Source organism: Salmo trutta, chromosome 17 (assembly GCF_901001165.1).
Source record: "Salmo trutta chromosome 17, fSalTru1.1, whole genome shotgun sequence".
NCBI classification, from domain to species: domain Eukaryota; kingdom Metazoa; phylum Chordata; class Actinopteri; order Salmoniformes; family Salmonidae; genus Salmo; species Salmo trutta.
In genome coordinates this window covers 42,479,963-42,493,958 of record NC_042973.1, presented here as the reverse complement: position 1 = coordinate 42,493,958, position 13,996 = coordinate 42,479,963, and the positions used below count along the sequence as shown (strand labels likewise).

The window sequence follows — 13,996 nt, the reverse complement described above, 5'->3', positions numbered from 1 at the left end:
TTCGTGTCAGTGAAGGGCTGTTAAGTTTAAACCAGGACTGGCATTGGGGGGGAATGAGAGGGTATGCCATAGGTCTACCTTTATTAAAGAAAAAGGAAAAAAGCACAGCCCCTTGTTAGCTTATGATTTGATTTTTTGTTGTTGTACGGATCGTTTATATAAAGTGATCTGTTACAGTGCTGCTGTAAAATACCCAGGAAATACGTGATGCATATGGGGATATCATTGTTTAGTTTCCTTGACATTCAGAGGCTGAGCTACAACCTTCTATAGCCGAGGACACAAAACATGTACTTTGCTTGGGAAGTAATCTAATTCTGTCACTATAAACTAATTAAGCTATTCACTTTCTGTACAATAGAAGATGTTTAAACCCAAGACAGCTTTTAGGGAAACACTTGTGACTTTCTCTCGTTGGGTTAAGCCACGGAAGAAGAGTAGCCACCAATTAAAGCTGACATTTTTCTGCGTCGGTAGGCGTACTCTGTCTGGGGTGGAAAGGTCGGCCTAACTTTTGAAAGTACCATGCTCAGATTCCTAATGACGTCTTAGATTTAATTATTTGCAAAAACAGGGACAGTTTCATTGCAAACAAGACATACTGATTTGGCATTAGAGAAACATGATAAGATGAACACAGGCATATCTCTGTCCATTCTTAGCCTGTAATTTCAGTATTTTGTGTGGTATTAAAACATATTCTGCTAATACTAAAATGACAGAATTGCATTAAATGTTTATAAAAAGGCACATTTTTCTCAGACCTGCAAACACGATAATAGATTCATTCAATGCTTTTACTATAAAGGAGATCTTTCCACCTGTACTCTCGTCCACGGTGGTCGTTCCCACAGCCTTCTGGGCCGCAGCCCTGTGCATCAAAATTCCTGTGTTGCCATGTAATGCTTATAAGACAACATTTTTTTCTTCTAAAACGGCATATCTAAGGCTCTGACCTGTCCAAGAAGTGAAGGTAAACGGTAGGCATGTTCTCTGCTATCCACTTGATGTTTTAATCATTATTTTGGGTATAGGGGAGGGCCATCCAGTTTCATTTCAGAGAGGTCCGATTTTCTCCATGTAACCCTTATTATAAATAACGTTCACTCGCTAATGGGAAGTTTTAAGACCCACAAAAAGCAGGTCTTAACAGTTGATATTGGCATGGAAGAGCTGTGCTTTTTGTGCCGGTGCATCTCATATTCAGAAACATAAAAACATTATTGGTCCCCCCCCCATTTCGTTTAAAAACAAAGCATAGCTTACTCTCCCCTTAATCAAGGCTGGTTTAGGGGGAACTTAGTCAGTTGCACAACTGAATGCATTCAACCAAAATGTGTCTTCCCTCTGAATCAGAGAGGTGTGGGGGGCTGCCTTAATCAACGTCATTGGCGCTCGCGGAGCAGTTGCTGTTGGAGGTTAACTGCCTTGCTCAAGGACAGAACAGCACATTTTTCCACCTGCTGGCTCGGGAATTAGAAACAATAACCTTTCGGTTTCTGGCCCAATGCTCTTAACCGCTAGGCTACCTGCCGCCCGCAGGTTTACAGCATCACATAGGCACATCTTTTTTATCCTGGCCATTGTGGGAGCAAAACTCGTGACTATGATTACATTTCCATTATTAGCAGCATCTAGGCTGTCCACTTTGAAGAGCTGAGACAGAATGGCTATATAAGGAATGGAACATTTATGACCAGGGCCCTGCTACCATTATAACCTATACAGCTGTCAGATGTGGGCGTTAACAAGCAAGAACTGAGACGGAAAGATAATGGTGGAGAAAGGTCAAGGGAAGCTATTTTCATATAGAGGGAGGGGATTCTATACGTTATGCAAAGACGGAATACTATAAAGGCAGAGCTCTGTGATATGAGAATTTAGTATTTTCCATGGAAGGGCTCGGCTCTGTTACGTTTGTAATAAAGTCTAAATTGAATTCACAAGTTCCGGTATCTGTGTAAATATTTGACTCAATATTCCACAACACCATTAGACAAGTAGCCTATGAAGAAAGGGGTTTTAAATGGTCTACTGAGAGTGCTTTGAAATATATTAGAGATTTTTACACTGATGCTTTTTCATGATTCACAATTCACATGCCTGCATACTTCATTATGCTTGTTCAAGTAGACTACCCATTTCCATTTTAAAGAGCGCCCCTCGTCCGATTACCAAAGACACGCTACTCCAAACTATTCAGTTCTCCTATAATGCCATATCGACAGCATTTTATTTTGAGAATCTGCCTCGCACAACAATACAAATGACAGGAGCCTAATATTTTTTATAGATGTGTGAATGCTATGCATAAAGACATTTAGGTCTACATGTGCACAAAGTGCCATTGTACGAGAGAAGCCATTTTTGATATCATGCTTCTGACCCCATCCTATTTAGAAATATTGTTGTTTAAAAAAACTGATTGCTTGTTTTCCGTTTCATATCAAGCCCTCTGCTACCCGTACCCTAGGCCTAGGCTAAGAAGGCTGGTTCTACAGCAAAATATGTTTAAATGGTCTATTTCAATTTCAATGCCTTGAATTGAAAATATACTGCACATTCTAAAACATAAACACACATATGCCTACCTGCATACTTCATTTAGCTTGTTCAAGTATCCATCTCCAAAGAGCGCATCTCATCCGGTTACCAAAGCTGCGCTCCTCCAAACGTATTTAAATGATTCAGTTCTATAATACAGTATCAATGGTAGGCCTAGGCTATATTTTTCTTATTGAGAATGTGCCTCATACATACAATACAATTTACAGGCGCCTAGTATTTTTTATTTTAGGAGAAGAGTGATGCGTAAAGACATGTAGACTAAACTAGGCTCATTGAAGCCAATTACAACAATGTTATGTTGACTGCCAACAATCCAAACATAGTAGGCTATTGAGCAAACACTGGATGTTGATTGGCCAGTGAGTGGCCAAGCCCTCATCACACCTACAACTTGTTATTCCTCAAAATCCAGCCCTTTCGCGCTACTGCGAGCTATTATGCTCATAATTCCGGCTGTGAAAATAGTAAAACATATTTCTGACACACCACAGGACCTATAGCGCTACTGCCGACCCTTATATTTAAGCGTTGGCGGTTAAAATAGAGCGCCCTGTGTTTGTGCAACTCGAGAAAGCAGAGCCCAAGCTAACACCTCAACTGAGCAGCATGGATCATCATTTGTCAACTAAGTGTTGAATAAACAAATACTTCACACAAAATGACCATCATTCAAAGCAGTATTACTTATTTTCTCAACCTTAACTCCTTGCGTAATCTCATTGAACTGTTTAACAAGTAGTCTTTCAAAAGTAACTTAAATAGTGCCCCATACCAGAAATTGTGCAGCGATGACAAATATGGGTTTGGTGTCTAACCGTGACCGTAACCATGTGTTGCGATAACCGCAATCATATTCAGGATAGAATTTCTTCTCGAGAATTAATCTAATTCTATATCATTTTCAAGTCTATAAACATATCATTATCAGACTGGCGAACTGGAGAGCTGCCAAACCATTGTCACCAGACAAACAAGATCTTTAATATGAGTGGCAAAGGAATGCCAGGGGATAGTGGCTTGTGAGAGCACAGCAAGCACAATGAGAGAAGATGACAAACTACTGCCTTCGGTTAGACCCAAGTCCTCTGAGATAAAGCTGCTGGGAAGAGAGGCAAGAGAGGAGAACTAGAAGAGGACGGAGTGGAAGAGACGGAGGGGAAACAGGGATCATGAGTGAATGAAAATAAAGAAGTCCCTGGATGAAACAATGTTGGAACATATTTCACATCAGCAACACGACCGCCAAGCCCTGTGTCTTCGAGCCCTGACAGTTGGTAATCTAAAGATGCTTTATTAACCCCAGTGCAGACGCAAAGACACACAAGTCAAACAGCTGACAGCACTGCTTACAGTACATCTAACGCAGTTTCAAAAAACAAAACTTTATGAACAAATTGCTTCAGCAACAACAGCCAGTGTACGATATGTGTACTAACTACAGCCCATCTGTCTCGAGCAACAAGACACAAACTTTACACAAATGTTCCTTGTTCCTTCTGTCAAACAAGTCTGGCTTCCCGGAACAGTGTTGTGACATCACACAGCTAGTGAACGGTGGGTCTGGCTTGCAGAGGGATTTGAGCACTTAAAGGGCAGCATTAGCACATTCCCCTGGGAGATAGCACTCAGCCAGCCTTCCCTTCCCTTCGCCTGCCAGCTGATGCCGCTGCTCCGTAGCCCTACTGTAGACGAAGGTTTGGAATAACGTGCTGATTGTTTAAAGAAGGCCGGGGGAAATGGATAGTGAGGAAGTAAACTTGTCAAAGACCAAGGGCCCCAGAGAGCAATAAGAGAAGGTTTTCACATCTGAAAGCCCAGTCCCCCACCCTCCCTATTCAGATTCACTAGTATCCCCCACCAACCGAGGGCTTTCCACATCTTGGTTCCAAGACAAACACATAAAGAACATGAGTTCCAGAGGAGCGAGACCCCATGCCAGCGCGGTGGTGGGGAGCCCCTTGCTGAGCCCAGCCTGAGACCCTCTTTAACAGCCAGGGGTCCGGACCCTGGAAGAGGCTCTGTAAAGCATGGCCAGCTGAGCTGGTGGTGCTGCACATCCCCCTGGATCAGAGTGCTGTGCAGTGGGCCACCATGTGAAAACCAGCTGGATAAAGACATTATATAGCACTGCATGACACAGCCTCTTTCTGTCTTTGGTAAAGAAAGTGAACCGCAAAAACTACCTCAGTGAAGCACAATGATTCAAGACATCGCATTAACGGTTATAGTAGTCGTAATTTCCCACAGCCAGCAGTAGTAATTCTCACACAGAAAAACCCTGATTTGCCCTAATAAGTCTAAACAAGGGACATCTCCAAACTAGTAAATATAATATTGTTGGCTCTAAGCAGAGCTCCCTCAGTCTGTGTGGCATACTGTAAATTGGCACGTTCCTCTATTTACACATTTCCACTTGCGGCTTGCGCCTCAAACACAACAGCTTGCGGCTTCCAGGAGAACTGTGAGTCAGACGCCGCGCTGCTGAACTTTGCTCTGATTTGAAACCGGCTTTTCATGAATGAGCCAGAAACAGCAGAGGGAGTGCAGAGGCAGGCACGTAGCTGCGTGGCAATCTAAGACAAGATGGCAGCTCCCTGGCTACCGCTGCAGCAACAGAGAAGAGGATTACAGCAGCCGGCCAAGTAAATCACACTGGCAGTAGAGCGCTGTAATCCCTGGGATAAAGTGTACAGACCGTAGACGCTCTCCCCCCCTCCCCCAGCTCTTGTTCCCTCCCCTCCCTCACAGTGTGTCCGTCCCATCCAACACTCACCTGAGCATGTGGGCTGCACTGAAGACAACATCAAACTCTCCGCTGTCCAGACGCGCCGCCTTCTCCGCCATCTCAGCCGCTTCCAGCAGACGAGACTCCTCCAACAAAAACTGACCTGGGAGCAGCCAGAGAGAACAGAAACACCAAGTTAAAATGCTGTATGTGGATGTATTCCTAGAGTGGGATGAATAGTTGCTGGGAATATTGTGTTTGGCCCGCGGAGATGGGGCGGACAGCGGCCGGCCTACGAATGATTTGCTGAAACACAAGATACAAGCAGAGCGTACCATCGCTCTTTGGCCATCGCTCTTTGGGTATCGCTCAGGTCTATTTGTCCAATTAGGAGGATCTTGATAGGTATGTTTCTCTTACATGTGCGTCGGGCCTGGCTGGAGTTCTGTATGTCTGAGGTGCAGCTGAAATTATAGAGCATGGCCTTTGTAGCCCATCCTATTGAGGCTAGAGTGTGGATCCCTGATGGGGGCATGAACTGGGGTCGGACCTCTCGGAGAGGGTCAGGTTTGTGGAGGAATTAATAGAATGTTGGTTTTGGTGAGCTCCACTACTGTACAATGCTCCCAGACCACTGGTGGAAACCAAGCATATTTTCCTAAATAGCTGCGGATGAAATGTAGACTTTGCTGCTACACGTCTTAGGTAAAGGAGAGACCACTTCGGCACTGACTGATTTCCGATGTATTGCAGAGCACCTCCAGGTTAGAAACACTGCGATGGCAGGGGATAGATTTCAATATGTCAACTCTTGTTTTATTGGAGTGGTTAAGAATATGTGAAAGCTGTTGCTTAAAATATCAAGAAATAAAGGAAATTCTTTCATTTTACGAAAGAATGATCACACGGTACATTACCACAAATTCATCTGCTGGCACTCGCTCTCAAACCCACGTTTCAAAAGAGGACACTTGAAGTGACCTTAGTAGAGATGAAATTGGTTGTTTCTCGTGAGATCAAATGGTGTTCAGCAGAAAAGACATGTCAACTGTCACGTTCCTTCTTTCCACGTCTGTGCACATGTCATATTTGAGAACAATGTGAGGAAATTGGGGTTTATCTTCATTGGTCAATAGTGTGAATATTCCCGCACGCTATCCTCCCCAACCAGCCACGTACACAACCTTAATACAGGAAGAGAGGTCAGCCAGCATTGCTAACTACCTGGAAGGGATCCAATCAAGGCGTGTGTGTGTGTGTGTGTGTGTGTGTGTGTGTGTGTGTAGGCTTTGGTTCAAAAACCCGCGAGAGAGTAGTCTTGAGAAGTGACTTGTTCTTGGGGTTGGGCTCAATTCAGAATTTAATAGAAAAAAAGTATAAATCCAATTCAAGTAGTAAAGAGGATACAGAATTGCAATTTTGAATTAGAATTAGAATTAAAGGAAATATAATTAAATTCAATGAAATTCAAACACCTCTTCTATTCTATATTAGGTGTAGTCTATAAAAATATGCATCTTATACATAAAACATCAAACATGTCGTTATATACTTACAGTATTTTTGAAAAAAAATATTTTCAGGACAAACTCTTAAAATGAATGATCAAGGAAAACAAAACCTGTAAGCAAATATTCAAAGTTACTATATTTCAATAATCACTTACATTTTGTTCAATATGGGGGGGGGATACTTCCTTTCCCAGAATGCATTAGTTTAACCCTCAAGTTGACCCTGAAGCCTTCAAAAAGAAGCCAAACAAATGAAATGGTTGGTGGAAATATTGTCTATTCTAAGCACTAAGTTTAAAAGAGTATATGGACATTGTTTCCAGAGAAAAGTTATTTATTCTTTGGTATCTGGAAGTGTGACCTGTCAGATTTAATGAAACGCTCATGTTTTATGACTGAGTGGAATTTCTTTGAATTGCACTGAATTCAATTCTACTTCCTGCCACTCAAACTCAAATAAAAATTCTGCATCCTGTGGGGTTTAGCCAATTCAATTTGAATTTCAACTCATGAGTTGAATGAGGTCAGAACAGTGTAACATACAGATATTTTTTGTTGTAGTGCAAAAGTACACTATTTGGTTGATTCAATGTGGCCAATGGCATGTCAGAAGATTAACCTTAGTATACAGTATAACCTTTATATAATTTTGGTAAATCAAAAGAAACCCAAAAACCCCAAACTGTACCACTTACCATAGTGCATATAGCAATTTCCTTTAGTGGGGTCTAGTTGGATGGCCTTCAGAAAGTACCTCTCTGCTTCAGTCTTCTGACCCTAAGAAGGGAGATTAATTAGATACATTGTCACTATTTGTTGCCGTTGCTATGCCGTCAATTTGAATATAAAAACATAATTTTACGCGTAAAAACTGATTTTGCCAAGCCACAAACTAACTGTAACATTAAATCTTAATAAGAAGACATAAAACACATGTAACTACATTATTCTTTTAACACCTTGTGTCATCCTATGAAAGATTTACGCTCAAAGTACACAATGTCATGCTTGGCACAGTTGACTGCCTGGTCTGAGCATTTAATCATAACACACTTATATCTGTACAAATAACACTTGTGTGACCGCAAAAGCGGTGTGTGTGGCCAAACTACTGCAGCTGAGAGAGCGAGACACAACAGACACACACACACGCATGCACACACACATATAAATGCACACACACACACAGTACGGGGGACATAGAGACATAGATATTGAGAGAGGACGTGGAGAGGCATGCTAGGTTACTCGAGCCTGATGAGGGGCAGCAGCAGCAATGACAGATTGGGGCCCAGAGGAGCCAGTCCCCCGCGGGCCTCAGAGAGCTGGACCAAATCACTGCTAACACACAGAGGCTCCAGCCAGCACAGCTGCCTCTCTGTCTCACGCACACAACACTGGTCTCATCTGTGTATCAGCTGCACTCTGATCAACAATACATCTATATTCTATAAACAAACATAATGCCAGTTATCAATCATTGCCTATAGAAATCTAAATATAAGAAATGCCACAGCATTTTAGATTATGTAAAAAAAAAGCAGCAAGGACTCCCTTAATTTTACAGTACATAAGCCAGTAACCAGAATAAATTATGTTTACGCATGCCATTATATAGAATGAAAGAAGACAATTCCTACATTTGAATTGCAAAGTCTTAAAAAAAGCCATTTATCTAAACACTGCAATCCGATCTGGATTTTATTTCACCTTTACTTTATCAGGGAATCATACTGAGACCAAGGTCTCTTTTACAGATGAGCCCTAAATTACAGAAATTACAGAAAATACACACATCAAAACACTGTATAAATACATGCCTCCATTTTTCACTGGGCTGACCTTCAATAACTCAACAAGTATCCACAAGTGTAAATGTTTGAGTGTATTATTCATTGATGTGATGGAACATTTTACGAGCAATAAGTATGTTAAATGCAGCTCAAGGCGTGAAAGTGACAGTAATAGATCCAGTGTGAAAGGCATTATTTCTGTATGCTTTCACACTCAAATTCACAAATAGTACAAAGCACTCAGCTGAGGAGCAGCTGGAATAGTCATACATCAACATATTTCTGTTTACTCAAGTTCAGACAAAATGTCTGGCAGGAAACCACGTTATGACAATTTAATGCACTGGCTCTCATTGTGCGTGTGGTTTTGAATGGACCCGGATAGTCTAATGTTCATTTCACAATATTGATAGAGAATCTACAGTGTATGAGGTACATACATTGCAGGTTTGACTGAGATGTGAGGAACTCTCTTTACTGATGAAAAGTTGTCAGGCAATGTGTGGAAAATGACTCCATTGATGTTCTCATGTTTTGAATCCATGCTTTGCCTTATCCGTCTTTGGAGTTCTCTGAGCAGATTGTTGAATGAAATCCAGCTGCATAATTTCAACACTTGAGCCCATTAGTTTTCCCTCTCACAACTGTCAGGTATCCAGATCAAAACTATATTTAGTGTGGTGGTTTGTATGTAGTAGAGGTCATCACGGATCCACCTGTACCCAAATAACCGAGACCCGATGCTTTCAATATCAGTATCCCTCATTTACTCAAGTGTTTCCTTTATTTTGGAAGTTACCTGTAATATGGACGAAGAGGCGTTGAAACAAAATGGAATATAACGTTGCAAATAAAGTTCGGAATGACACAATTTCATGTGTACAACATCTGAAGACCTGCATCACTATTGTGAGAGCTTTGCCATTTCTAAAATGATGTTTTTGAATGTTTTTGGAGCATTTTGTAATATATTTTTTCTTCGGGGGGCCCCATACTACACAACGAGGATGAGGAACTGATTTGCTGTTTGGGATAAGTTTCTCTATAACATGTGAAATCACTAAAAAGGTTTCTGGACCCTTCTATAATATGTCATTTACATCAAAAATAGAGATTTGGTTGTAAAAATAAAACTTCTCCTTTAACTGACGGAAGGGCCAGTACAGATTTGAATGTGAAATCTGCAGTAGAGAGAAAGATGGAAATGTTATCATCTATGCTGCTGCTCTTGCTTTTTACGAGAGTGGAGCATGGCACCTGTGTCTTGTTGTTGTTGGCCAATCATAAGTCATCAAAGCAGCAATAATCATAGAGCCTCCAGATATCTAAACAATGGAAGATGGAATTAAAATGACGGAATTAAAAGTTAAAGGAGAAGGATAGGCTACAACGACCAAGAGCCAACAGGTAGGCTGCTACTTAATATTCTGAATGGAGTTGTTGTTATTTGTAACTGTAGAATGAGAAAAGTAATGCACTGCAGCCTCAATTAGCCTAGCTACCTAACGTTAGCTAGCTTAACTAGCTTCTCCCGGTTTGATGCAGTCAAGACAGGTACTATGTAATCATATTTGATGATAAATAAACTAGCTATGGCAGCTAAACTACTATAGCGCGAGTCGGCTTGGTTGGTTGCTGTCTCTCGTCTCTCCCTCCCTGTTCCCCGTGTCACTCGCTCACAATAATGCCCCTCCCCCGTCTGCCAGAGCGGCACCTCTCTCTCCCTCCTCTCCCCCTTTATCAGCTCTGGTTAATTTAGTAGGTTAAAAAATGACTTTTCTGCTGCTTCCCTCACTCGGATCGGGTCTGGATCCGACCAGGTCTTTACAGAATGGGTCTAGTTGTCATCGGGTCCGTTCAGAAAGGGTCTCTATATAAAATAAATGAATTCATGCATATTGTTTCTGGGTGGGAAAGCCCCAGGACCATTTCAGAACAAGTCCAACTTTCTGGACCCGTGAAGACCTCTAATATGTAGCCAATGCTCTAAACCCGGCTGTGCAGCAAACACAGTAACAGCAGCAGAGAGAAAGCATCTTAATAACTATGTTTGATGGATGGCCTGACAGCCTGCAGTGTTTGGAAGAAACTCTCTCTCTCTCTCTCTCTCTCTCTCTCTCTCTCTCTCTCTCTCTCTCTCTCTCTCTCTCTCTCTCTCTCTCTCTCTCTCTCTCTCTCTCTCTCTCTCTCTCTCTCTCTCTCTCTCTCTCTCTCTCTCTCTCTCTCTCTCTCAGACTGTTTGGTGAAGGGAGAAACAATATGAAAAAAATCCCTGCCACCCATATCCACTTCCTATTCAGTATCAACTGATTACGGAGGTGCAATATCCTGTTTTCACACATACTGTATTTATTGTTAGTGTTGACCCCCTAATCTCCCGGTGACATCCGACGCGGAACAGATATGGATTGCCGCAATGGCAGGACAGCACAGACTTACACAGATTTGCAGATGTTATCGCAGGTGCAGCAAAATGCTTATGTTTCTAGCTCCAACAGTGCAGTAATAATATCTAGCAATACAATAACCAAAAAGCAAAAAAATGTAATAAATAAACATACAGACCTGGGCCGTTTTAGATACAAATGTGTGCTGGGGCTGGTTCGGCCACTGCATTTTACACTATACTCTGTTCTTTCAAAATCATCTCAAGGTTAGCTAGCCTGTAAGTCTGACAGCGCTCTCCTCTCCTCATCCCATAATTTACACCCAGAGGAGAAAGGAGGCCGTTGTCTATCTTTGCCTGAGATCCAGAAGAGAGGCACATGGCCCTGAGCTCTGAACTCCCCACTTTCCTCTAAATCAATAGCCCTTTCTTAAATAAAACAACATCTACTTCTCACTCCTTATCAAATCAAATCAAATGGAATTGGTCCATACACATATTTAGCAGATGTTATTGCGGGTGTAGCGAAATGGTTGTGTTCCTAGCTCCAACAGTGCAGTAGTATCTAACAATTCACTACGATACACACAATCTAAAAGTAAAAGAATGGAATTAAGAAATATAAAAATATTAAATCGAGCAATGTCGGACTGGCATAGACTAAAATACAGTAGAATAGAATACAATATATACATATGAGATGAGTAAGGCACAAAGTAAACATCGTTTAAATATTATTAAAGTGACTAGTGTTCCATTATTAAAGTGACTAGTGTTCCATTATTAAAGTGGCCAGTGATTCAGTGAGTTTTACCCTGCCTGCCATTTTTCTTCTTCTTTTGATAGTGTTGATAGTGTTGTTCACCCAGTGTATGCTGTGACAGATGTACGTTTCAGAGATTGTGTCTAGTGGCTTCTGTTAATCCTTACCAATTAGTGTCAGCTAACGGTCACCCCAGCATGAGTTTTTTATGCATGTGATGTCAGAATGCATTCACTGTTCCAAAATGTGATAGGCTTTACTGAGCCGGACAAACTTCTCTCTTCAAAGAGAGCCCAAGCACTTCCCCAGTGTTTCCGCAGATCAAGTACGCAGACATTTGCGCAGTCTTGCACAAACTTTTTCCCCCTGGCACATTTTCTGGCCGGCGCTCGCATTGCCTTCACAATTGTTTTCCTTACAAATAATAACTTTGGATATGTGTGCGTTGCTATCAAAGTAAGTGCCTTATTTTCAGTATATCGTGTTGGCGTTTCTACTGTAGCATAGAGTATGAATGGAGCATAATGTATTTACAGTTTTATTCACATTTTCAAGTACTGGTGACAAATCATGCATTCTGATTATTGTATATATTTTAATGGACACCTATGATGTGTGTAAAATACTTTTTTGAAGGTTGTATGATGAGTTAAGCTATTTGCAAGCTATGTTTGGCACCATGTTTGTTGACATTATACAATGCCTTCTGGGTGTCACGTAAAGGTCTTTCAGACCAAACATGTTATAACAAAATAAAGTGAAGGAATGTTTCACTCATCTTTCAAGTAAACTTCTGGAAGTGCATGAAGGGAAGTGAACGATGGTAGACGACACACCCCCTTCAATATAATTACATACTGCAAACTAATTTTGTCTCCTCTTCTTATCTTTGGTTTACGCGAAAAAACAAACATTGTGGCGTGCACAAACTACCCATCGTCGGATTACTTTCGATTTTTTAGAAAGTGTTTTACTCAATTATTATAAGAGTTAGCTAAATATGACTGCTTATGTTACGTCAATCTTTCCCCAGTTAGCGCTAGGACTAATATAGCCTACATTTTCCGGGTTTGGAGGATTGTGTTATGCTGTCGCTACTTCTATGTATGTCTGAATAGTGCCATCAAAAATACACTGGTCACATTCAGGACATAGCTTTGTAAGGGCTGTGTTTGTGCAAAATGTTTCTGTGAAAAAACAGTGTGGCCAGCTCAAACGCTGACTGTTGCGTCAATCGAAACTGGACGATCTAAATAAGTGTTCTAATCACACCGGTTTGAGCGTACGCTGCAGGGACCACTGTAGAATGATCACACCGGTTTGAGCGTACACTGCAGGGACCACTGTAGAATGATCACACCGGTTTGAGAGTATGCTGCAGGGACCACTGTAGAATGATCACACCGGTTTGAGAGTACGCTGCAGGGACCACTGTAGAATGATCACACCGGTTTGAGCGTACGCTGCAGGGACCACTGTAGAATGATCACACCGGTTTGAGAGTACGCTGCAGGACGCAATGTAGAATGATCACACCGGTTTGAGAGTACGCTGCAGGAACCACTGTAGAATGATCACACCGGTTTGAGAGTACGCTGCAGGAACCACTGTAGAATGATCACACCGGTTTGAGAGTACGCTGCAGGAACCACTGTAGAATGATCACACCGGTTTGAGAGTACGCTGCAGGAACCACTGTAGAATGATCACACCGGTTTGAGAGTACGCTGCAGGAACCACTGTAGAATGATCACACCGGTTTGAGAGTACGCTGCAGGAACCACTGTAGAATGATCACACCGGTTTGAGCGTACGCTGCAGGAACCACTGTAGAATGATCACACCGGTTTGAGAGTATGCTGCAGGGACCACTGTAGAATGATCACACCGGTTTGAGAGTACGCTGCAGGAACCACTGTAGAATGATCACACCGGTTTGAGAGTACGCTGCAGGGACCACTGTAGAATGATCACACCGGTTTGAGAGTACGCTGCAGGGACCACTGTAGAATGATCACACCGGTTTGAGAGTACGCTGCAGGGACCACTGTAGAATGATCACACTTGTTTGTTGGTATGTGTCAAAGGGTTTTAAGAAGTAACTTTTCTCTTAAATACTGTTATTTAAACACACTACTCAGCTCACCACAGTTTTGTTCAACATGTACAATAAGATTATGGATACATTTAGGGATAAATGCTGAATACTCTAGTTTCCCCTTAATACATTATTTTTCAAATAAAATGTAA

General features: G+C 41.8%; 1 protein-coding gene across 1 annotated transcript in view; it reads right to left on the bottom strand.

The window, feature by feature from the left end:
• Positions 1 to 13,996, bottom strand: part of tmtc2b (transmembrane O-mannosyltransferase targeting cadherins 2b) — a 173,358-nt gene that overhangs the window by 18,743 nt on the left and 140,619 nt on the right. Inside the window, exons 9-10 of the mRNA XM_029696839.1 lie at positions 7,500 to 7,581; positions 5,342 to 5,456 (exon numbers count right to left, since the gene is read on the bottom strand). Of these exons, the coding sequence (XP_029552699.1) occupies positions 5,342 to 5,456; positions 7,500 to 7,581 (197 nt within the window). The remainder of the gene's footprint in view (positions 1 to 5,341; positions 5,457 to 7,499; positions 7,582 to 13,996) is intronic.